The sequence below is a fragment of the Parasteatoda tepidariorum genome, chromosome 2 (assembly GCF_043381705.1).
Source record: "Parasteatoda tepidariorum isolate YZ-2023 chromosome 2, CAS_Ptep_4.0, whole genome shotgun sequence".
NCBI classification, from domain to species: domain Eukaryota; kingdom Metazoa; phylum Arthropoda; class Arachnida; order Araneae; family Theridiidae; genus Parasteatoda; species Parasteatoda tepidariorum.
Window position 1 is genome coordinate 91,605,538 of NC_092205.1, and position 26,132 is coordinate 91,631,669.

Genomic DNA, 26,132 nt, shown 5'->3' on the forward strand with positions numbered 1-26,132 from the left:
TAAAAAATTAGAAAAAACAATGATTTTTAAAAATAAAAAATAAAAAATCAATTTCAAATATATATTAATAAAATACGATAATTTTCTTCACATATTGTTAATCATATTTATTTTTTACTTATTTTAGTTATTATTTATAAGTATTATTATAAGTTATGTATTATAAGATTTATCAATGTTTTTTTAAGATTTTTGAATAACAATTTTATAGTAGCGTTGATTCTGTAAAGTGTTAATAAATTTCAAATTTTTTCAAAATGTTATGATCATTTTTTAGTTCTAATTTAACAAAATAAAGTAAAATTTAATTTATTATTATGTATTTTTATTTTAAATGTGCTTTCTTAAATGAAAAGATGTATAAATACTTTAATATTTGAATAAATAAAAAATATGCGAGAAAAAAATTTAATCAAAGGGCCCCATAAATTTGAATGGCCTAGGGCCCTGCGTGCGCTTAATCCGGCACTGGTACTTTCGCGCACAGAACTTTCAGGTAGACCCGATATTATTATAAATTTCTATCTGTGGTTCCTCTCGAAATGAGCCGTTAGAATTTAAAACTTCAATAATACACAATTGGGTATATCTGATGTTCATTCAAATGAATATAAAAATTTTTAATTGATTTCTTGTAAAAGTCGTGGATTCATAACTACATTTTTATAATTGATATGATAAATTTTGAACATGGATGGTTGACTGAATGTAAACAATAACAAGCTTCTTAAAACCGGAAAAAATTTGGAAAACTTCCGGTGTATTCCTCCGCTTATGTTATGCTTACGAGGCGATGTGTGAACAGGCTTAATATTCTAAAGAGTTTTGCTATGATTTGTGTTTAAATTAACGCGTAATTTTCTCCATTCATAAAAGTAATTTATAAATTCTGTAATTTATAAATTCTAACAAGTCGTGAATTTCAGACCGTTAGAAAATTAACATCACTGCATTAATAAAGTGTAAGGTTTGCCATGTTTTGAATGTTATCCCTTATTTGGCTATATAAGCGTACAGTATTGCTGTTTGTTGTTTTCTGGATAGAATCGTAGCACGATTGCGAAGTTTTCCAAATTCATTTGCTGCTTGTTTCGTTGAAATTTAAATTGAAAGAACGCGTTATAATGTAAGCATATAACCGTATAATTATAATATAAGCACATAACATGAAAGTATAATACTATCAGATGGCGGGCTCTTTCAAGCTTAGGCGTAAAAATCAATCGAAAGTAGTAACCTGAAGTCATATGACGAAGTTTAACCAATAGAGCCAGCGCCATCTGTCCTTAGCTTTAGAGCAGGGATTTCCGACTTACATGAGGCCGGGGGCCGCAATTAAAAACACCAGTCAAATGACGGGCCGCAACTTTATAAAAATTTTATATAGGACTCTTTTATGTTTGAAGGAACATTAAATATTACTGTCAGATTTTTAACAAGTTGTACAAAACAAAAGTATCGAATTACAAATTAAAATACAAAGTAGATTTTTACTTGAGAAAAATTTGCACCGTTAGTATGTTAAATTTCACAAAAACAAAGAAATTAGTTTTTTTTTTTTTTTTTTTTTTTTTTGAGTGAAAGAAAATTATTAAACACATTTAGATTTTTTACGAAATTGTCAACAAAAAAATGACAATTAATATATTTTAGTTCATGGGCCACAAAAAAAAAGACTTCGTGGGCGGGCAGTTGGTAACCACTGCTTTAGACAACCAAATTAACAAGTCTTTTTTCCTTAGAATTTATCTGCAATGTGCAAACTTTAAATTTTATACAATTTGGATTGAAAATTTGTTTAAAAAAAACAACAACAAAAAAATAAAAATTTTCTATAATTTAATTTACTTCAAGCGTGAATGAAGCGTGAAACCACTGTTCTCAATACTGCAGAAACTAAATTTAAAATTAAAATTTGTTTGCTCAATTTTCTTTATTAATAGTTTTTTTAAAACATTATAAAATTTATTATTTATTAAAGAAACATTATCTTAAAAAAGCATTATAACATATACATTTGACTGTTTTTTACTCGAGTAAAAGTAAATATTGATGAAATAGTTTATAATTAAGAATATTTAAAGCTTTTTTTTTTTCTCCTCACAAAAACAGCTAGAAATGAATTGATTTTACTACCAGTTTTTTCCCTATTTCCGTCTTACTTTCAACCCTGGTTGGCCGCAAAACTAGCCATTTGGGCCGCTGCGCGGCCTAGGCACCCAGTTTTGTTTATATAAAGAAAGAAAAGAAAACTAGCCATTTTGTTACAAAAGAAGAGACAATTCGAGTTCGCGAATCATAGTCCCCTCATACTCATGTTGGAAGGTAACGCCTACCTTCACTTTTTTCACTGAAGCTTTTAGATACTATGAAAAGTAACGCCTACTTTCCATCCTAAGATCATTCTTTTATATGAATAGATGGGGAGTAATGATAATTCTATGTAAAACAATACGCAAACCGAAATTCTTGTTTTTATTTTTTTTTACAGAAATTTCGCCAACTAAAATTCGAAAAGAATGTTCTTAGAAGAATGTTCGATTTTTGTGAATTTTAGCGAGAGTAATAATTTTTTATTTAGAAGTTTCGACCATCACTAACAAAAACTTTTCTTTCAATCAGCACAGCAAAGCACTTTTTTATTTAGAAGTTTCGACCATCACTGACAAAAACATTTCTTTTGTCAGCGCAGCAAAGGGGAACGACATCCTCTATGAAAGGTCACGCTATATAAATTTCATTTAACTTTGATAAAATTTGAAATACATGAGCGGGAAAAGTGAGTCAAATGCGAATATTTTAGCTGTGAAATTTTTTTTAATGAAATGCAATATAATTTAAATAATATTTAAAACTTCCAGGCGGCTTCTCTTTTTACAGTTACGCCTACTTTCTAGAGAGGCGTTTTTGAGGTTATTGCCAGTAGTAGGATGACAGAGCCCTCATTAGTTTTAAAGTAGAATTTTGAAGTTCAGCTTTAACTTAGAAAATAAAGTTATGAATATGTCTTTCAAAATTTCTAGATTTAAAAAAATAATCGTGTTAAAAGCAAAACATTAAAATTCCTTCACTCAACTGAGCGGTAGGTAAAGGCACTTGCTTTTTCATTCACCATTAATATTTTGTGCACTAAGTGATTTCAGACGTTGAAGCTGATTGAAAGGATATAAATTTCATTAAGATGTAGATTAGGAACAAGGATGTTTGAGAAATTGGCTAAACATATTAACAGTTTTCATTATAATTATATACATAAAACTTTAAGTAACTGGTTAATATATTAAATTACAGTAAATACAAGAACATTATATGTAAACAAAATGCGATGAAATATGACAGTGTAATAACTTGTTTGAGAACCTAGTAAAAGATAATAACAATATTTTTTTTCTATTTTTTCGAATTTTCCTCTGAATTTTGCGAAAATATGTTTTGTAAATGCATGTATAATATAGCCTTTTCTATTGCTAATTCATCGATACCAGAACTTTGACTTTATCAATTTGCTTTTTTTTAAAGAAAAATCCTCCTCTAAAATGTTTACATATTACGCCTAGCTCTCACTAAAAATTTTTTTACTCTGTTCTTCATGTTTAAGCTCTTATCAGCGAAATACAAGCATTGAAATTGGCAGGTTTGTTTAAAAGAAAATTAAATGTCGTAATAGCAACGTTCTCAAAATAGTAACACATGATAATCTTTTGATTATAAATGCAATTACATGTTCGAGCAAATTTAAGTTAGATAAAATACAATTACAAATACAGTACAACAGTTAACAAAAAATGTTAAGAAAACAAAATATAATGAATGTGCTTTTAGCTTAACAACACATTCATTATATTATTTTATAATTTGTAGATAGATATTGTCATTATATTTAAGAGTAATTATTTATACAACATAATTATATCGTATAAATAATTGGTGAAAAATGTATAAAGAAAATTCGTTTTCAGTGCTGCCATCTATGAAAAAAAACACTGTGATAATAATAATAATTGGAAAATTTTAGCTGCAAAATCCATAATTGGTAAAGAAGTTAATATAAACAATAAGAAAAGTAGTATTTAAACATTAAAATCGTTAAAAAAAATATATTCAAATGGGTAATACTTGTAGAGCTTAACGTACAAACGCAGACTAGGAATAAACTCTCTTATTGGTTTTCTTCCTTATCTGGTCTGGTGTTTGGTGGACGTTGATCTGGTGTATATATATATATATATAAAATAATTTTTCAGGCACTTTAGACTGTACCACAATGCTGAGCATGGAAATTGTTTTACTTACAATGCGAAATGGAATACACCAGATCATAAAGTTCTTTATGCTTATGAATCTGACATGTGGAATAAACCAACTGGTAAGTTTCTTTCTCTCTTTTATTTAAAACAATAAAGAGGGATCGAGGGAAAAGAACGGTTTATGTCCATCAAAGCTGATTCAGAGAAAAATGAATTTCAAGCTGGACATAAAAGGTTTTTCCTCAAGACGGCCCATCTTCTCGGGACCCCACTGACCATCAACTCTATGCGAAAGCAAATTTTCTACGATTTTGATTTGTAAAATCTTACTAATCCTCAAAATGCCACAGATGGCGAGCCAATTGTCACCGTAATTATTGTGACACCATTAATGCTTTTCTTTCACAAAGATTTCAATTCTTTCACAATATATTTACACAAATACAGGCACAAAGCCATGCAGAAAATAAACATACTTATTATGCATCGAAGTTGCCAAGTACTCAAAACAAAAATATATTACGGTTACAATAATACCGTAATATATTTTTGTTTTTAGTGCCTGGCAACTTCGATGCATGATAAGTATGTTTATGTTCTGCATGGTTTTGTGCCTGTCTTTGTGTTAAGTATTTGTGTAAATATATTGTGAAAGAAAAGCATATAGGCTGTGTCAGTTAAGAGAATTGGTATTTGACGGGTTTGGCTTACTGGAAATAGAGTGGAAAGAACAAATGCCACGTTTCAACAGCCAATCAGGATCGAGATACCCACTCTATATCACTTGTACGCATCCCATTAGGAAACTTGACAGTGATAGAAACATAAACACAAAAGTTTTGCAACTTAATCATGCAGTATAATTAACACAAAAATGCGATGCTTATTGCTTTCCAATAAATGCTGAAGCATTGAGTGGCTGCTATATTTCCAATGAACCGAAAACATCAAAGAGCTTCAATAACAAAATAGAAAAGTGAAAATTAAAACATTCCTGCAGTAATCCCACTCCTCTCATGTTCAATCAGTCAATTTAAAAGTAGTTGAATATCCTATTTAAATTATTGTGTGTTGAAAATTTATAATTATTAAAACTATCCGTTTTCTAACCTTATTCAGAAATATTTCTCTTGGCTGACAGGAAATAATTCATCCATAAGGACTGGTTTATTGACAAGTAAGATGGGTGATTTTGCACATAAATTTTATCCTCCACACGAAGCAAACTGACCAGACGTCCTGAAATGTTGACAACAGTCTTTCAATTTTAATAGTTGTCAACAAAAACTTTCCAACACATTGAGGGCAGAAAATGAACAACATCATCAACTGTTATTTCTTTGATGTTAGTTTAAATAGTGTTATATTATTTCCAATTATAGTTCTTTCATCTTTGGATTTAGATTATGGGCCGGTGTCGAACATTTTACTTTCAGATTTAATTCATTTAATTATGAATTCAAAGCTCCAAAGCATAGCTTTCCTTCAATGATTTTATCGAAGTGTATCATTTGCCTCAACAAGAACGGTTGGTGCTCGTAATTGATAATGTGCTGTCTTTTTACAGTTTTTATTGAAAAAATTGTAGGCAAACCATTTATATTGACGTCTTTGAAATTGACATAATTCTGTGATTTTTTTTTTCAGAACTAATACTGGATTTAAATATTCAAACTGAAGAATATCTAGATGATCATAAGACTCCCTCTGTTTTGATATACGTCCACGATCCGAGGTTTTATCCGGATTTTGGATCTGAAGCTGTGAAAGCCAGAGCTGGTCATTTTTATAGTGTCGGCATGAGAAAAGTATAAACACCTTTCCTTTTTTTAACATCCATTCAGTAACTAAATTGTTCCCTTTGTTTATTGCAAAACGGACGTTTAAAATAATATATATTTTAAATTATAGACTGATCATGAAAGCCAGTGACTGAGCAGCAATTTTATTCTACGTTATCCATCGAAACTGCCTGAATACAGTTTATGCAACTCTAATAAGTTAAGAAGATTTGATAGATAGTTTCGTAGCTCGGTGTTGGTTAATCTGGGCAGTGTTAATTAAAAGAAAACAAACTAGCTTTTGGAAAGAGTTGTTTTAATTCTATTCAAATTAGATAAAATTTGTATTCGTATAACTTGCAGAAATGTAACTTTTTTTTCTTAACACACGACAATTTTTCAATTATACAATCTTTTTTTAATTAACATAAGCTTCTTTTTTTTTGTTAACATATTAAACTTTATTCCTCTATGTATTCCCTTTTAAGTTTTTATTAGTTGTGGAAGTCAGCAAACATTAAAATTTCTTTATGAGTACATACATGTATATCAAAAATTACTAAAAAAATAAATATTAAAAAATATGTATCTAAAAAAAGTGCTAAAAAGTAGATACTGAATTTAAACCATTGGATGGATTCCAGTTAACAATAGTTCGTTTTAGAATTATGTATCCCACAGTTGATTGATCATAAGACTAGTAGATCAATCATCTGTAGCAGCGGGCAGTGAGCGGATGAATGAGCACTTATAGGTTCTTGTTAAACTAACTGTTCTACAGTAAAATGCTTGACTTGCGTAGATCAACGGACTACCAAAGCGGAAGAACCAACCCCTCTGCAGAGGACCGAAATTGTGATGGTATGTTCTGAGACCGTCGCCAATAGTCCTTAGTGCAGCTATAGTGTGATGTAAATAAAGTCATATTGCTACTAGAATAATATGTATGAGAAATTACTTTTCCTTTCTTGCACCTTTAAAATGAAGCATTTTAATGAAGCACCTTTAAAAGTCAAATTATTTCTTTTAAAATCACAAGCAAGAAGCAAGTTTCATGTTTATGTCTGTAGATGTAAAGATTATTATTATTAAATATAGATGGTTGATCGTGCAGTGTTAAAGCTAAGCGCAGATGGGCTTAAGATTCGTCGTTAGTCTTCCGGGTTACTACTTCCGACTGATTTTTACGCCTAAGATTGAAAAAACACACCATCCAATATTATTATACTTGTAGTGTTTATAAATATAACGCGTTCTTTCAATCCAACTTTCAACGAAACAGATAACAAATGAATTCGGAAAACTCCCCAAACTTGCTATGATTCTATACAAAAAGTAACAAACAGTGCTATTTTACATGAATATAGCCAAATAAGGGATAAAACTCAAAACATGACTAACCTTGCACTTTATTATGGCTGTGGTATTAATTTCGTTAAGTTTGTTTCAGCCTCACGGCCTGTTAGACTTTATAAATTACAGAAAACTCTTATGAACGGTTAAATTAGGGTTAAAAAACATAAATCACAACAATAAAACTTCCTAGAATGTTAAGCCTGTTTACTCATCGCCTCGTAAGCGGAGGGATACACCAAAAGTTTTCAAAATTTCTTACGGTTTTAGGAAGCTTGTTATTGTTTACATTCAGTCAACAAACCATATGTTAACAGACACTGCTTTCTATTAATCTTCTCCAAATATAAGTTATTATTTTAATTTTGAACCTTCCTTTTTTTTTTTTACAGACAACTACAGAGTTACTTCCATTGCCATATCAAACAAACTGTACAAAATATAGCACTATGCCTTGGGCCAGAAGAAACAAAGGTGTTCTCACGCCAAAGGTAATATTAAAGACAGCAGTTAAAACCATATAAAAAATATTATGTTGTTTTTTTCTTTCTTCAGATTGACATATTAAAAAACTCTGTTAAAATTATAAGGGGACCTTTTTCACTGTTTCTGAAGTTTAACAAAATGAAGAAAAAAAGCGGTGAAATGTGAGAAAAATGTAAAAATGCATTTTGGCTGTTTCCGGAAACCTTTAGGACGAGCGAACGCCTTTTAATTATTAAAATTTATTTGTATGTTTGTTGTGAATACGTAGAAGTTATTTCTTTTGATTACATATGGGGTTATGTTTTGCGAGCTCTTCAAACATTAAAAACATTTGAAGAGCTGACTGTATTAAGATTCTAAGCCACATTTTAGTGAATTTGAGATAATAAACTTTCAAATATTTATCTGTTGTCAATAGCAAATAAAGACTATGCTTTTATATGACTTCTTGTTTGCAAATTTCTAATTAGCGAAATCTAGACTACTCTAACACTCAATTAAACAGTTTTCGGCGTACTGTTCGCTATCTAGGCATTTCAATTTGCTGTTACGAGAGAAGCTTTCTGTATTTGTCGTCGATTGCTTCTTGCTAAATGCATTTCCTCTCCAACGCACTCTACTAATGTTTTACTACGACTGGTCCAATGGTGGTTTTCTTTTCGCCAAACAGCGTAAACAGATCCTTAGCTACCAAAAAATTTATTAAAATTCAAAGAAAGAATGTGTGAAATCTTTCAAAATGACTTCGTGAAATGAAAGATTTAGTTTTACTAAGCCTCTTGTGAACTGCTACGGGAAATCTTTCTATTAATTGGAAAAATGCGTGTTGTTCCAGATTTTTCGTGTCCGCACACTTTTCGATTAGAATAACTTTCAACACTATATTCCCATACAATGATTTGGCAGAGTCTTAAAATATAAATATAGAAAAACAACACAGCATGATAAAAAAAAATAAGAGAAAAGCAGACGATAATTTTAGAACTTTTTTCATGTTGCTTGTTATCAAGACCGAGTTTTTTATTTCCACCTGCGTGCATTTTCAATGTTTTCGCATAGAATTTAAATTATTTTTATGTCCCTTTTATGATTAACTTATTCATACTTACTGTCAAGGAGGGGAATTTAGTATACTGAAGTAGAATTTTTTTGTTTTGTTGTTGTGAGATTTGATGAAAAGTATATCAGTGGAAAAAGCCAATTCAGACCATTGTAAGAGAAGAGGGCAGGCATAATGATGCTTTGCAACCCATGACTTGAAATGTTGTGGCGTAACCGATTAGAATTGGGTCCATATAATATAAGCCTAAAACAATCTACCGTAAAATAGTTCTTTAGGAAAAAAAATTTATTGTAAAAAAACTGTTAAGATTTGCATTTGGCGAAAACTTTCGAAAATTGGCGAATACTTTTGATATTTGACTAATTTATATTGTAAATATTTATAAGATGTGCACCCAAGAATGCTCCAGGATGCTTCAGTTAAAAGCCTGCAGATGCGTCTCTTCCAATTTGACGCTCGTCTATGAAGACTCTCCCTGTGAAGGCAAGAAAGGTGAGTGTTATCAATAAAACACCAAAATATCACCTTGTATTTTCAATTTTTGTTTTTCGGTTCTATCTTGACTTATTGGTCTCTTAACGATGATCATCCTTTTATTTTAAAAATTCCTTGTGCACATTAAAAGTCACCATTTAAAAAAAAATATAGCAAATGAGAATTTAAAAATTATCTATAACTAATCTATTGAAAGATTAAATTTAAACACTGTTTCTATCGAATGTTATCTTTCTTAGACCAGATATTCCTGTTCCTTTCTTATTTTTCAACCAAAAAAAAGCAAGCTTACAAACTAAAAATAGCCGAGCCGTAAATAAATTTCCCTACTTCCATTTATGCGTTGTTCCTAACAATACTTACGGCCGTAGTGATATAGCAATTAAGGTAAACTTAGTTTGTTTAAGTGCTATAAAACACTTTATGAAACACTGCTCATAATTTCATAGATGATATAAAATTTTAATTTTTTTTTTAAATAAAAAAAATGGTGGGATATGTTGTTTTATTATTTGGCACCAACTCAAGCAAAAACTTCTTGTGATACAGCAAAAATACTGAAAAAATGTCTATTTTCAAATAGTCTACAAACTTAAGTATTTTATTTAAAGTTATTTATTAAAAGTTTTAATCAGTTTTATTTAAATCAGTTTTTTTTTTCGATACAAATTTTTCGTTTAAGATATCTCGACTTCAAAACTTGGTAATTGTTTTGAGTATATCATGCCGCTTAAATTCACACAAGCACTTGAATTTTGGTAAATAGATAGATTTTTTTTAACAAATATAATAAATTTTTTAATAAGAATCTAGAACATTAAACATCTTTTAATTTAATTATTTTTTCTATAGTTTGTACGGTTTTAAAAAAAAAATGTTTGGCTCACAATGTCGTATTATCTTTCTTTGCCTTCAAATTTCACCTCAGAAAAAAATAAATTGCAAAAGTTCTATACGTTGTTTCAAAAAAGTGTTGACATTAAAACAATGTCTGTGTTTATGTAAAATACTCGGAATCCTGTGTTAAATTTTAGATAATTTATAAAAAAAGTCGAACGGTGATACTTTAACGATGGAATTTCGATTAAGATTCACGCATCAAAACGATATATTTTTTTCCTTTACTTATTTTTTATATATATATATTTTTTTAAAATTTCACTGTGGGTATTTCCTCTTAATGTGCTAGTAGAGCTCTACTCATTGCTGGTGTTATTGCAGCATTTTGTGCGGAAGACGTTGAAAAGAACACGACTGATTATTGCCGTACTTTGTGCAGAGTGCCATGCGAGTGAGTTTTTTCTTCTTTCTTTTTTTTTGTTGCAAAAACTGAGTAAATGCAAAAACAGACAAATTTCTAAACTTTTGAAATATTTAAATACATTGTGATATATATATATATATAAGTTCAAAATGAAGAATAAAACAAAGAAAAATTATAGACATATAAAAAAAGGGGGGTGGGAAATAATAAATAAAAAATAACAAACAACAGTTTATTAAAAAAAAAATGTTAATTAAAAAACCGGAAAAAAAGCCGGAAGAAAAAGATATAATCTTTTCTTCNTATATATATATTTAAATTTTTAGGAGAAAAAATTTTGAATCCTCAGTAGATTCCACAGTTTGGCCCAGAAAAAAACAGGTAAAAATGATTTCATTAATTACATTTTTATAGTTTTTTTTAAAAAAATTATTAATTAAAATTGTTTTCTTTAAAGAACAGGGGTTTCCAGCTTACAGGTGGCCGGGACCACAATTTTAGAACACCAGTCAAATGACGGGCCGCAACTTTTTCAAAATTTTATATAGGATTCTTTTATGTTTGACGGAACATTAAATATTAATGTCAGATACGCACATGCTAAATTATAATCACAAAATACAAAAAAAAAAAAAAAAAAAAAAAAAAAAAAACGAAATAAAAAAGAGCAACATACACGATTATTTTTTTATTTGATTAAATATTTTCTTGGGTGCAAAACTTGAAAAATAATTATTTTTGAACCGTTGGTATGTTAAATTTCGCAGTAACGAAGATATTTTAGTTCGCGGGCCGCTAGTTGGAAACCCACTGTTCTAGAACAACAGTTTTATTTTACTTGAAGAACCCTAAACTTGAACAAACTGGTTTGATGTTAATGCATATGTTGCCTAAATCGAACCATATGTAAAATTTTACTATCCCAAAATCACTAGCAATTACATTTTATTTAATTTTATATTTTATATCGGTCGTTGAATAGCCGACCTAATTTTGGGTTTACGGCTACTAATGTTCAAAGGCTAGGATAGCCTGGTTGGAAGGGCACTGGGCGCATGTCCAAGAGATCGTGGGTTCGATTCCCGCAAGCCGAAGATTCCACGTGTAGTAAATGGTGACTAGTGCACGTTAAATCTATCGGGTCACGAAGTCCTCCAAGTTCCCTTAACAAATCATGACCTCTGGGGGTACTAATCCAGAAGTTCCCTTGTCTTCTGGATTAGGTTCAAAGTTACATGGCTACGGAGTGGAACATTAGCAGTCGTAAACCCAAAAATTGGATCGGCTGTTCAACGACGGTTATAATACTAATGTTCAACTCCGTAGCCTTGTGATTTTGAACCAACTTGTTTCTTAACTTGCTACTGAGTATAAACTAAGTCGCAATTGAGTACCTTGAAGAATAAAAAATTGATCATAGTACATAAAAATCCAAATTAGGTTTAGAAAAAAAATAGCCTTTTAATGTCTAATAAATATTTACTGTTAATTAAATAAATACTATATACTAAATCAAAAAACCACTTGCATTAAATATAAAAAACTATTTAATCTATCAATAAAAAAAATTTATTTTATATCAGATTATTTATTTTTGAGATTTAACAGCTTTGTTATTAATTTTATATCAGAAAATTACATAGTTTATAAAATTAATAACAAAAATATTTGTTGAAACCAGATTGATATTAAAATGAGATAAAATTTTAATTTTAATTTATAGTTTAATTGATATTTTTAATGTATAAAAGCAAAACTAAGTATTGAATTAACTGCTTAAAAAAATAAAAATACAGTTTCTTTAGATTTGAATAATGTTCTCTTTAAAACAGATCGTATTTCTTCTATTTACAATAATTTTTTCTTACTTTTTCAGCAATTAAGTGAAAAAATACAGAAAGTGTTATATTGTTTGACGCTTTATACTAAAATAAAATAAAAGTCTCGCTGTCTCAAAATTACAAATAATATTTATTTTAACTATGCAATTTAGTTAAAAGTAGTTAGATAATCAATAGAAGTTCAATAATATATATATTTTTTAAATATTAATAATGAGCTGCATTCTTTATTGCTGAATTCATCAAAATCTGTAATCTCTCACACCCGCAGTTTACGTAGAGCAAAATTACGTAGAGCAGTTGCTTTATCGTATGCCACACAGCTTTAAAGAAATTGTATACATCCATTGTAAATGCTTGTTTTGATTTTGTGGTCAAAATTAAAATAATATCCCACTTCTTTAACCTTTTAACTTGCGGATTTTTTGCAGCATCTCTTATTTTCACTTATATGAGTTCGATATTTTTTCACGGGCGCATGCGCAATAACTTGAAATCTTACGTACAGGGAGCGTACGAAAGCTAACGTAAATTTGCGAAATCTCCCTATTGTTTTTCAATAACCAATAACTTTTTCTCTTTATCCTCTAGGTTTTTAACGTCCCATCTTTGCTGAATAAAAATTTAACTGAAATTCGGTGAGTATTATTAGAGGTAGATATGATTTTAACAATTTGATTTAAACAACTTGATCTCGATATTTTATTGTAGTATACACTATATTGTATAATCAATAAGTTGTTTTGGACGAACAGTCTGTCTCTACTTTTAAGAACTCACCACTTCGCGGCTCCATGTTCATTCTGCTGTATTGAGCAGTTTTTACCCAATTGCTTGTTTCTTTCTCACGTACTTGCTGTTTTGCGGTTTCCAATAGATTAATCTTATGCTTTGAATTAACATATATATGTGTGTGTGTGTGTGTGTGTGTGTGTGTGTGTGTGTGTGTGTGTGTGCGCGCGTGCGTGTGTGTGTGTAACGTCGTTGCCGAGTGGAAGGATTAAAACAGGTCTTAGGCAGGGAAGGAGGGTTCAAAAATGTATTTATTAATTACTAGACAGAGAACAGCTGTAAAAGTGTGGTCGTGAAATATTGTGTTCTTCCTTTTAAGTTAGGAAAAATCTTGCAAAGTAAATCCGTGAAATGTTTCATTTTAAGGAATAAGGGAAATCTCAGTAATCGTAATTGGTTTATCAAATAGCTCGCGTGATTCCCACAAAGAGAAAAGGTAAAAATGTCTTACTTTTAATGAATACATACTTGAGCAAAAAATAGATTAAAGGACATGATGTGAATTCAAAAGTGTGAGAAAATGTTTCGATTAGAATAATAAAAGAAAGAAAAGGGATTTACGGAAAAGTAATAACATAAAAAGATTAATTGAAAGCTTTTTATGTTACATATATATATATATTCAAAATATATTGAATATATTATATATATATATTCAAAATGAAGATAAAACAAAGGAAAATTACAGACATATGAAAAAAGGGGGGGGGGGAGAAAAAAAATAATAAAAAAAAATAACAAACAACTGGAAAAATAAAAAAAGGATACAATTTTTTTAAAAAATCCGGAAAATAAAAGATATAATCATTTCATCAGCCCACACGATTATATCCGCAAAAAAGAGTGCTTTCTGATATTGTATCATTATAGCCAAAGCAAAATATATTAATACAATAGTGTGAGGAGCACTCAAAAAAAAAAATTTTTTTTTACAGAAATTACAGCAAATAAAATAGAGCACAATAAGTAAAAATAACACATAAAAACAGAAAATAAAATAAAAGAAAAAACAGAATAAAACAAAAACTATAAAGCGAGTAGCGAAATCAAATGTACTTACATGAACGGGAAATTTTTCAGGAATGATTTAAAAAATATTTTCCAAACAAGATTGCATAATATGAAAACAAAAGCGCAAATTGAGCGTAACTAGAGGAATGCAGAGGAGAGGAGCAAAATATATTAATACAGTAGTGTGAGTGCTCCTCACACTATTGTATTAATATATTTTGCTTTGGCTATATTGATACAATATCAGAAAGCACTCTTTTTTGCGGATATAATCGTGTGGACTGATGAAAAGATTATATCTTTTATTTTCCGGATTTTTAAAAATAATTTCATCCTTTATTTTCTCCAGTTGTTTGTTATTTTTTCTTTCCCCCCGTTGTTTCATATGTCTATAATTTTCCTTTGTTTTATCTTCANTTCATATGTCTATGTAATTTTCCTTTGTTTTATCTTCATTTTGAACTTTTATATATATATATATATATTCAAAATTTGCTTCAGCTGGAAAATTTAGTTTTGTTGCAAATAATGTGTTTTTCTGAAAAAACGATTATTATTATTATTTTTTTTTGCTATTTGTAAAGGCAGATAAATAACCAGGAATCCTTGTTCTCATCTCCCTCTCTAATTATTTTTAACTTGGATCTTTTTCAGAAAAAATTTAGTTCGAATTAAACTGTATTTGAGAACCATGGAAATAACAATGTATCAACACCAACCGAAGTATGAGGTAAATTTTTTTATTCTTTTAATCATTTTTTTTTTCATTTTATATATTTATGTAAAATTGTAAGAGCATAGTTCAATTCTGGTTTAAAAGTGATCATCAAAAATAAAAATGAAAAGTTTTTGCTCATCATGACGTAAGATGACGCATCATGGACGTCGATCAGTTCCCTTCAATATTTCAGAGTAGTAAAGTTGTTTTTAATTTATTATTATTATTTATTTTTACTTTAAATATGCTTTCTTAAATGAAAAGATAGATAAATACTTTTATATTTGAATAAATAAAAAATATACGAGAAAAAAACATTTAATCTAAGAGCCCCAAAAATTTGAATGGCCTAGGGCCCCGTGTACGACTTAATCCGGCCCTGGACAACTGCGATACCCATGGTCGGAGTTGATTTTTCGCTGCAAATATGAGAAAAAATATAAATGAGTCCAGAGTCCTCTTTTCCTGGATACAAACTATAATGTACCCCATTTATACCAGAATAAAAGAATTTTATAATCTGATAAAAATGTGTACCCCATTTATTAGTCAACATTAAATAAAAAGAGAAAGAAATTTGAAACAAGTTAAGACACAGCCCCTTTTCACTTTAATGTAAAGAAGGAAACTCTACATCTACCACTAAAAGTTTTTCATCATTATTTAAAGATATATATATCATCTTCCGAGCATCCCTTGATTGGAGGCGAAGGTTTCAGGCACATCCGATCATGATCGCTCTCAGTTTAGCCGATCTGGTCAGAACAGTGTCGATTCTCTCTTTCTATATCGAACTCTCTCGCGCACTTTATTGAGTGCGATTGAGGTTCATGCTCTCTGATGCGCCGAACTCCTGGGGACTTCCAGCTGCTCGGCGCGTACGGGTATATTCGGCTCATTCTCCTAAATTCTCGCCTGTTAGTGGGAGGGGCTTACTGTTGCTGAATACTGACGCCTCCTACATGCGGCACTACCCGGTGTAGTATGCCCTTTTTGCTGCAAATATTTAATTTAACACTATCATTTAGCAATTATTCCCGAAGGTTTAAATTTTAAATAGTTATTTTAATTACGTAAGTCCACTTATAAAAGTAAGTATAATTTATCAGGAAGCTGATACATAATTTTTCTTTTTAACGTTAGAAAATAGCAAGACTCGATTTATTTGATTGCTGCGTGATGGAGTATTATTATACAGGGTGTGTAACGTTTTTAAAAGGTGCTTATTTTGATTTTCGTCTTTTAAAAACCCTTAAAGGTGCTTTGTTCGTTGGGTCTTTTTAAAAAGTGCTTAATTTTCCCTTTACTATGATGATTTTCGCTTCGAATTATGCAAAAAGACAGTTCACATTGTTCTATTCAACGTTTTCATAATTAATTCAACCCCAATCTATTTCGGCGTATAGTCAGTCCATAGCGCAGGAAAACGCCATTTGTTTTTCATGATTTTTGGCAGTTGTCAAAAACAATGCCAAAAGGTTTTTTTTTTTTTTGCATCACGGTTAAAACAAGATAAAACCGTCGATTGTCAAAAACGATATATTCTTTTTAAAGTGGTTTAAAATATTTTTTGAGTGCTTAAAAGGTGCTTATTTTTGTTGAATAATTTCACTACGCACAATGTTATAGTTTCACTAATCATACTAAAAAAGGGGTGTTTCTTCTAAAAAATTAATTCCCCAATTTTTTTTTTATTGACAAAATGCTTTATCGTTCTTGAGAACTCTCTGAACGCTTCCGAGCAAAAAAATTGATTTTTTTTTCTAAACATCACTCTAGGCTAGTGAGGCGTTACTTCCGATGTATTGACAATCAGACTAGCCTGTAGGATTTTATTTTACAACCGTCTTTAAAAAATTGTCCCCCAATTTTTGAGTTTCCGTATCCTTTTAATTTTGAACCCAATCCAGAAGACAAGGGAACTCCAATTATTGGAAGAAACTTGCCTTCGTGGAGGACTTTTTTGATGGAACTAACCCGCAACTGAGTTTCATGGAGAGGAAAATTTCCCACTGTTAGCCTGACGGCAAGTAGACTCTAACCCATGATCCGTTCTCCACTGAAGATATTTTACGTCAGCACTGTGGTCGGTGCGGAATTCGTTTCGACCAGTTTTCGCTGGGATACAACTTAGTTAACTTTTTACTTTGCTCTCTAGAAGCTGTCTGAACATTTGAGGTACGTTTCTTGATGAATTTTTTTACACTGAATTGAAGGAAATAAAATGATAGGATAAACAGCTTTGAAGTTTTAAGGATTTTCCACATAATAAGTGCATTTAAAAATAATACATTTTAAACAAATAAATAAATAATTTCCAGTTGCGAAATAGTAGCCCTATTAATTCGTGTTTGGTCTGAATGAGAAAAAGTACATAATAAAAAATACCTCACTTGTTTGTATAGCAATGTAAGATGTGTAAATAAGCGCAAAATTGTTCTTTTTGTCCGCAAAACTCTTCTAAACTATTAGTCTGATCGCCATTCAGTTTAGAAACATTACATTGGAAAATATACCTTGCAGAAAATAGTCCCTGAATAGCAATTTAAAATGAATGCATAAATACGTGTCAAAAGAAGTACTTTTCATACATGAAAACTCTATGGACTATTTGTTCTATTGGCTTGTATATCTAACAGTAAGTAGCTCCATCATGTGGCGAGTATTCAAAGTGTTCAGTGTACATTAAGGTTCGCATAGTGAGAATAAGTGTCGACTCCTCTATGTTTCAGGCCTTCCTACCTTGATATTTATTAACTCGATTAATATTTGTTAATTAATATTAAATATAATAAATTAATAGTAATTATAGGCGTAACTCCCAACCAATAATGATTTTCCTGTTACAGCTGGTGGAAGTATTCAGTCATCTAGGTGGTTACCTCAGCCTCTGGCTGGGATTTTCAGTGCTGGCTTTCTGTGAACTCTTGGAGATGCTATCCATGGTATTCTTAAAAGTGACAGACATGAAAAGTACTATTCATCCAGCTCAAAGGAAGCCCTCCAGAAGATTGAGAGCACCCCGTGAAAGAATGACTACTTACTAACTACTTTTTGCTTCGTTTGAACAAGACTAAAAAAATAAAATGATGTTCGATCAAAACAGAGTTGTTACTGTCAAAGCCCCGCTCAACTGATTTCATTGTGAATGTAACAATTATTTTTTTCACACATTCATTCATATATATATACATATATATAACAATATATATATATATATAAAAGTTCAAAATGTTTGAGAAAACAACAAGGCAAAAATTACAGAACAATGAAAAAAGGGGGAGAAAAGAAAAATAATAAGAATAAAAATAACAAAAAACCGGGGGGGAAATTCCGAAAAAAAGGACAAAAAATTTTTTAAAAAAGAAGAAAAAGGGATATAATCTTTTCATCAGCTCACACGATTATATCCACAAAAAAGAGTGCTTTCTAATATTGTATCAATATAGCCAAAGCAAAATATATCAATACAATAGTGTGAGAAAATATATCAATACAATAGTGTGAGGAGCACTCAAAAATTCTTCGTTTAATTACTAATTTAACTTAGTTTTCTTCGTGTTTTTTTGTATTTATTTATTACACACACATAAGTGTGGGGCTACAGATCAAAACAGTCATTTAGTTGTAGTTGTGTCGTAACTACCTCTAAATCTGGAGAATACCTTTTGAAGAAGGTTGGCATTGTCTACCTTTGCCCACAGCGACGACCTGCGGACGTAATATGAACTCGCCTACATTGAAAGTAACGCCCACTTCGATCAATGTTCCGCATTGAACAGTTGACTTGCTATTTATGACTGCGTCATCGCTCTTCCTGTGCTGTTGCGTTTCAGCCTCAATTATACACAACGGAATTTTGCACACCTTGGACTGCTAATAGCAGCACAGGAGAGACCATACACACAATTGTGAACTTAATACGGCTCTCGCGACAAATGCTTGAAACTCGGAGAACTTCATACAGCTAGCTCTCACCATAAGTGCTTAAAATCCGGTGAACTTAAACACAGCTCTCCCGGTCTTTTGCAAATACGGCAACTAGTTATATCCATTAATTGTTAATTGGATTCTACCCCCGATAAAATTCTAGAGGGGGAGTATTGCGTCGTAACTACCACTACGTTTATTAAACATTAATTAAATAGTATATGAAACATGCTATTTCGATTCAATTTGGGGAGCTATTTTTAAAAAAATAATTTGGGCACGCTTTACTTTAATAAAATTTGTATAAACAGTTTTGGTTTTGAATAATAATAAATAAAGTATAGTCGACTCAATTTTGGGGAGCTATTTTTAGAGAAATAATATGGCACGCTTCATTTTAATAAAATTTGTATAAACAGTTTTGGTTTTGAATAATAATAAATAAAGTATAGCTGAACAAGAAACAACGATAACAAAAGCAGATCGTTAATATAGGTATGTATACAAAAGAAGAATAAAAATGGAAAAGTACCTCGTTGCTAGGGGATACCGGACAGGCAGAGTTGAGTTGTAGTAGGCAGGTCACCAAAGTAGTAAAGTTACGTTAACTCTAGTAGAAATTTTCTTTTATAAAATATCATTTTAACGTTTAGAGGTTTGGTGGAGCATCATTCTCACACAAACATAATTTCTTTAAACAATTAAATCTAACAAATATTCAATTATCGAACTTCGTCTCAGTTTCGTTACCACTTTTTAGTTTTCTAAGAACTTCAGGAACACAAATACAATATTTACCGACGTAGAAGTTATAGATTCCTTGATTCCTACAATATTTAAAGTTCTTGTCACGGGACTAAAAATTTAGAGAAACATTGGCATTCATTATAACGTTGCAAGCCAGTTAGTGCTTGCTTTAGAGAAAAGTCTTTTTCTTTTACTCTTAAGGAATGAATATCCACACAAAAAAGTAAATAAATTATAAATGCATTCATTTTTAATTTCAGGATTTATATTTGACACATATTTTTTACATAACAGAAAATAAAATCTAGAATTCAAACGCAAAAATGGGTTACTATTAATCAACAAAAAGGAAAAGAAAAATCTTGCAATCAAAATTTTGACAACCTTTCGACTAGTTAAAGAGCTCAAATTTTAACTAGTCTTCCATGAAGGATGGCAAAGCAAGTTTCAAGCGTTTTGTGACCATTGCAAGTAGGATTTATAGCCAATCGAAATTTTGACTATTTTTCGGTTTAAACAAACCAGAGGACGCAAAACTAAAATGCCAAAAAATAAGAAAGTAAAGAACTTATATATACTTTAAGAATCATGTTTGTTCAGTGAACAAAAAATGAAGAAATAAATGAAAAAAAATTGCATGCCTATTAAAAATACTCAAGGGCAAAATGTCACAGCGAACTTCTATCACCATTTAAAATTCCACTTTTATCAATTTGGTGATAAAATTAACATTTATTTCTCATTTTTAGTACAATTATCAAACGTGATTTTTAAAAATTACACCTTTGAAAAAGATCTATCAGTGCTATCTTTTAAAATATATACTCTCATAACCAGTTTTGTTTATTTTAATGAATTTTTATTCTCCGGCAATTGAAAAAAAATACAATTTTTAAAATTCAGAAATAATTTTACGAAATTTATTTTAAATTAAACTGTAATGAGAATAAAATTAGATCATATATAAATAAATCTCTTAGATAACTATTACATACTTCGATACTCTAGGTGAGTGTTTCCCAAAGTGTGGTACGCGTACCCCCAGGGGTACGAGAATAGTTTAGTGGGGGTACGCGTTCTTATGCGAAATATCTAACAACAAACGAAAATTTTCAAATTTTGTTTTTTAAAAACAAAGCTAGCCATAAAAAATTACGATTACGTATTTTTCTATTGGCTATTTTTTACAGAGTTAACCCTTTTTAAGGTCGTGGTAAGTTTACTTACCACTTTTAATTTAGGTTTCCGCCGGCCAGGTGGCCGAGCGGTTAGCGTGCCTGACTGCGAAGCCATAGGCTGCGGGTTCGAATCCCGCTCTGGGCATGGATGTTTCTCTCTTTCTCTTTGTGCTGTCCTCTATTGTGTGAATGTGGCCCACCCTATAAACGGGTTTGTGGCAGTGTGGCGTGGGCAATGTTGCTCGCCTCCGTGACTTTGGTTCACAGGTGCCCACTGGGTAATGCGAAATGAGCAACAATTCTGGCATAGTATAGGCAAAAGATTCAAATTCAGTGCCTGCCATTGGGGGAAAAAAAAAATTTAGGTTTCCATTTTTCACTAACTTCAGCTTTCTTGAAGTGAGCAAAGCGGGGGTGCCATCCCCACCGCAGAGGATCAAAATTGTGATGGCATGTCTTCGGATCATCCTCAGGGATGTTTCCCAGACCGTCGCCAATAGCCCATTGTGCAGCTCTAGTGCGACGTAAATGAACAACAACAACTTTCTTGAAGTGAGTTTGAATAAAATTGGTAACCATTTGTCACTTTTAAAAAACGTATAAAAGTTATGAAATATATAATTCCTTTTGAAGTTTGTAGCATTTAAGGAATTTATTTTATAAATAAAGAAAAATAAAAGTCAGTAAGTTCCTAATAGGTCATGTTAAATATATTTACCACCAAAAAAATGGCATTTTTATAAACTAAATGAGTTTTTTTTTTTAATATCAATTACTGTTCTTAAAACAATTTCAATTCCAAAAATACTTTAATTTACCTTTACTAGAAATAAAGGGCCCATTAAAGGGTTAACAGTTAATAATTAGTGGTCTCAACAGCTAGTTGTTAATTAACTTTTAATGCAATTTTTTTTACAGTAAAAAATTTATTCATTTTTTTGTAAAGGGTACACAAAAGTCATAAGTATAGGAAACACTGCTCTAGGTTAAAATTAAAAAAGTCAATTTATTTGCTGCATCGTAACTAGTTATGTTTTTTTTTAATTGTTTAAATCATAAAAATCAAATGGACAGGTTTCATCTCCTCTTTTGAGTTCACACTGATAGGGGGCATTTTTCTGTCGCAATCATTTCGATTGCATAGCACCTAAAACGAAGAATATAGAACGGAAAAGAAGTTCAGGTCTTCGAATACGTAACTAACACGGGAACGGGAAACTGCTCGGTGCGATATGCTATTTCAAAAAAACAACTTACAGGATTAGCAACATACTGAGATTTAGTAGAGCGTCATTTGAATTAAGATGCAGCGCATGCGTATAAGAAACAAAGAGACAAGAGGTACGTCACATGTAATCCTGTTGTTAGACAACTCTATTTGCAAAATTTTAGAAAAAAATGCTATTTTTTCAACTTTGAAGCTATTTTTCAAACAGAAAACTTTATATTTTTCTAAAGTGGTTCACCACCACTAAGATTCAGTCATTCGTAAAATAAATTAGTAATTCAAGCTAAATTGGTAATTTTTGAAAGAAAAAAAAGAAAGAAAAACTCTTTTTTTTTTTTCCAAGATGAAAATTTATTTTCCTCTGAAATTAAAGTAAGGAAGGGAATAATATGATTCGCTCTTTCTGCAATTTAGACATTCATGAATATAAAAAATATCAAGTTAAATTATTAATTTTTTAATTAAAAAAAAACTTTTTTTTTAATTTCGAAGTTATTTTTGAAATTGAAAACCTTATTTTCTTCTGAAATTTAATTGAGGGGGAGAATAATGTGTTTCACCCCTTCTGAAGTTTCATTCAGGAAAATAAAGTCAACTTAAATTGGTAATTTTAGGAAGAAAAAAAACTTTTTCTCTATTTTCGAAATCAAAAACTTTATTTTACTCTGAATTTTAGTTGAGGGGGCCAAAAATGTGCTTCACCCCTTCTGAAATTCAGTCATTCGTGAAAATAAAGTCAAGTTAAACTGGTAATTTAAGAAATATAGGGGAGTGTCGAGTACCCTCTGTCAATTTCATAAGTATAGAATATTTTTTCAAGTCAATGGGCCATCGGACATTAATTGTTATATTAGAAAAAGATTATTTTCAAAGTTTCAAGTATTCATGCAGCTGGTAACATGGTAAACAATAGTTTTGAAAATATGTTGGATACAGTAGTCATGAAGTTAAGAAAAATTGGTTGAGTGTTTCGATTAAATGTTTCGATTCGGTTTATCTATTGTCAATACATTGGTCATTTTCATTTACAACTGAAAAAACAGTCAAAATACATAATTTTTGTAACTGGACCCCTTTGAAAAGAGCTAAAAACATGTTTTTTTAAATTTCTATTTTTTAAAGTTAAACTATTCTTTATTTGGTTTATTCTTTTTGTATTATTTAATTAGATGATAAAACAATCGAAACATACAAAAATATTGATAATTACTCAATATTATACAGAAATATAAGCAAAACTCCTTAAGTGGACAGGGCTACCCGACTCCCCCCTATGTTTTTTTTTTACTTTGAAGTTATTTTTGAAACTGAAAACTTTTTTTTCTCTGAAATTTAATTGAGGTGTGAATTATGAGCTTCGTCCCATCTGAAATTTAGACATTAATGGAAAAAAAGTCATATTAAATTAATATTTTTAGAAGAAAAAAAAGTTTTTTTTGAACTTTCAAATTTCATTTTTGTATGACAACTACATTTTATTTTAAACATATGATAACTTTCTATATAATTAAACGAAAGAAACATTTTTAAAAATAAAATACACCCCAAAAAAACTCACTGCTTAAAAAATAAATCAAGTGTTAAGAGAACTAAAATAATTTAATCTATTTTACCATTCCCTGGAAAAAGTAATTACACGTATCCTTCACTAATAAAATATAGTTTCGAAGCCTCCTTTGACTTTCAGATATTATACCACCCACAAAGTATAGTTATTTGACTCCTCAAAAGCTTCATTTTGCCCTATATGAATAAGTTCTTTTCCTTCTTTAAATTGCCTTTAGCATTTTTATGGCCCTGGGCTCCTTTATCCTCTTTTCAGATATCAACAGAACCATATTTTATTTAGATATCTCTTCATAAATTGTCTCAAACAATTATCTAGATTTTTTTTTAAAAAAACAGATAGTTTAATCTAAGGGATCTAAACTGGGGAAAACTCTTGTTGACTTTTTCTCTGGTCCTTTTGTGAGGAGTCCTCTCTGTTAAATTTCCTTCTTTAGCTCATTTGATTGCATTATTTAAATTATCTATTTTGAATTAAAGCGTAATTTCTTTGCTATGTTGTTTAAAATTGTTTTTTTTTAAATTTTAATGTAGAATTATTTAATTGCTTGTTTTATTGATGTTATTTTCATCAATTTGATAAATTATTTGCAACATAAACCTAATTTAAACTTTTAAACATAAATTGTACCTTCAATAATTCTCATTCTTAGTAAAGTTTCTCTTCTGATAACAAGAAAATGTAAAATAAATTTCGAGGGAGGTAAGCAAATATTTTAATTCAATCATTTACTACTTTTATAAAAGAGTATTTATGCACTGTTAGAATAGTTTTTTCTAATTGTTCGTATAATAATTGTTTTTATTATGTTCGTATATCAAGTTCATTTTTACAATACATTAGTTTATGATTTTACCATTTATTGTTTGTGTATGGATTTTGTTATTAGTTTATATTTATGAATTTTTTTTTTTTAATTTATAAAACTGTAAACCGAGATTTTGAGTTCTTTGCGCTTTTAAACAAATTTGTTTTCATTCAAAAATTAAATTCAGCCTTTGTTTTTATAAAACAAAAATCCCATTTAGTTTAGTAAAAAAAAAAACACTTTTAATTTAATAATAAAAACTATAAACATTGTTTCGTTGAGAATAGATTAAAATTGGTCGTTACTCATCAATAAGAGTATTTCATTTTAAGTAAATCATTTAAATAAATTACAGTTTCTCAGTCATTGAAGAATCATAAATAAAATTCTTTGAGATAAAAAATTTGTTATTGTATTTTCGATCATTCCTTCCACTTTTACGAACGACATATTCTAATATGGGTTCTTGAGGACCAGCATTATCTTTATTTTATTGAAGCTATTTTGAAGTCTTTTGCTTTCATTACACAAAAGTAATATAGGTTGTAGTTTTATATACTTAAACAAATAAATAAATAAAAATGACCAAAAAACTGTTAATTCTAAAAACAGACAAAAAAAGGAAGAAAAAAACATGATTGAGAATGCATTATGTGAACTCCGAAAGGTGTTTCTTTTTTTCATTTTTTATTTTTTAACTTAACTATTTTATTCCTTTCTAATATTAAAACATCTTACTAAGAGCAGAACCGAAACACCAAATCCCTTGCTCATTTTCTCTGTTGTTGTTGATGCATGCTATTAAAGCAAAGGGGGTGCGATTGTTCTTTTTTCCAGTGGCGCCATCTATGGCCAAGAATTCGACTTCTGCCACACACATACCTCACACGCGTAATATTGACCTGAATCAGAGAATGATCAATCTCCAATTCAGTACCCCCAAAGGTATTGATTTGTTATGGAAACATGGAGGACTTTGAGACTCGACAGATTTAACGTGCATCAGTCACCATTTACTACACGGGGAATCTTCGGCCGGCCTGGGATCAAATTCACGAACTCTTGGACATAGGCCCAGTGCTTACCAACCAGGCTATCCTGGCCCCGCACATTTTCTCTCTCTCATGTAAATAAATCATATAAAAAATATTTATACCTCAACGATAATTTATATAAATCATAATAATTTTTATCTTAATACAAAAAAATGAATACAACTTACATTTTAAACAACTGAGATGTTAAAAAAAATGTTTTTAATGAAAAGTTAAATTAGGATTTTATTATTCTCAGTAATAAAAACTGTTTTAATTAGGCAAGTTTTAGACGTAATTTTTTAAATTATTTTAATCAATATAATTATTTTGAGCTAATTAACTTTTCGAAAAAAAAATTTATGAATAATTTTTCTAAATTTCTTTTTATTTTTTATTATTAATGTGTATTAATTTTTGAAAATTCCAATACTGAAACAATAAATACCGTTGATAAAGGATAAAAAAATTAACCCGATCAGCAGTATTATAATTTATTATTTCTTCAAAATATGAATATTTCTGTTTATCAATTGAATAAATTTATTTTTCGTGTTAAACATTACAATTTCGATTTAAATCCAGATAA

The 26,132-nt window shown here is 30.0% G+C and overlaps 1 protein-coding gene and 1 long non-coding RNA gene across 2 annotated transcripts in view; one reads left to right on the forward strand and one right to left on the reverse strand.

Moving 5' to 3' along the window:
* Window positions 1-18,143, forward strand: part of LOC122270673 (degenerin unc-8-like) — a 28,151-nt gene extending 10,008 nt beyond the window's left edge. Inside the window, exons 2-10 of the mRNA XM_071177917.1 lie at window positions 4,245-4,366; window positions 5,895-6,055; window positions 7,774-7,872; window positions 9,317-9,422; window positions 10,647-10,716; window positions 11,016-11,070; window positions 13,122-13,168; window positions 14,988-15,063; window positions 17,901-18,143. Coding sequence (XP_071034018.1) covers window positions 4,245-4,366; window positions 5,895-6,055; window positions 7,774-7,872; window positions 9,317-9,422; window positions 10,647-10,716; window positions 11,016-11,070; window positions 13,122-13,168; window positions 14,988-15,063; window positions 17,901-18,098 — 934 coding nt within the window. The 3' untranslated portion in view covers window positions 18,099-18,143. The remainder of the gene's footprint in view (window positions 1-4,244; window positions 4,367-5,894; window positions 6,056-7,773; window positions 7,873-9,316; window positions 9,423-10,646; window positions 10,717-11,015; window positions 11,071-13,121; window positions 13,169-14,987; window positions 15,064-17,900) is intronic.
* The window catches only part of LOC139425032 (uncharacterized), a 35,256-nt gene that overhangs the window by 7,329 nt on the left and 1,795 nt on the right, over window positions 1-26,132 (reverse strand). The gene's annotated exons all lie outside the window — the stretch shown is intronic.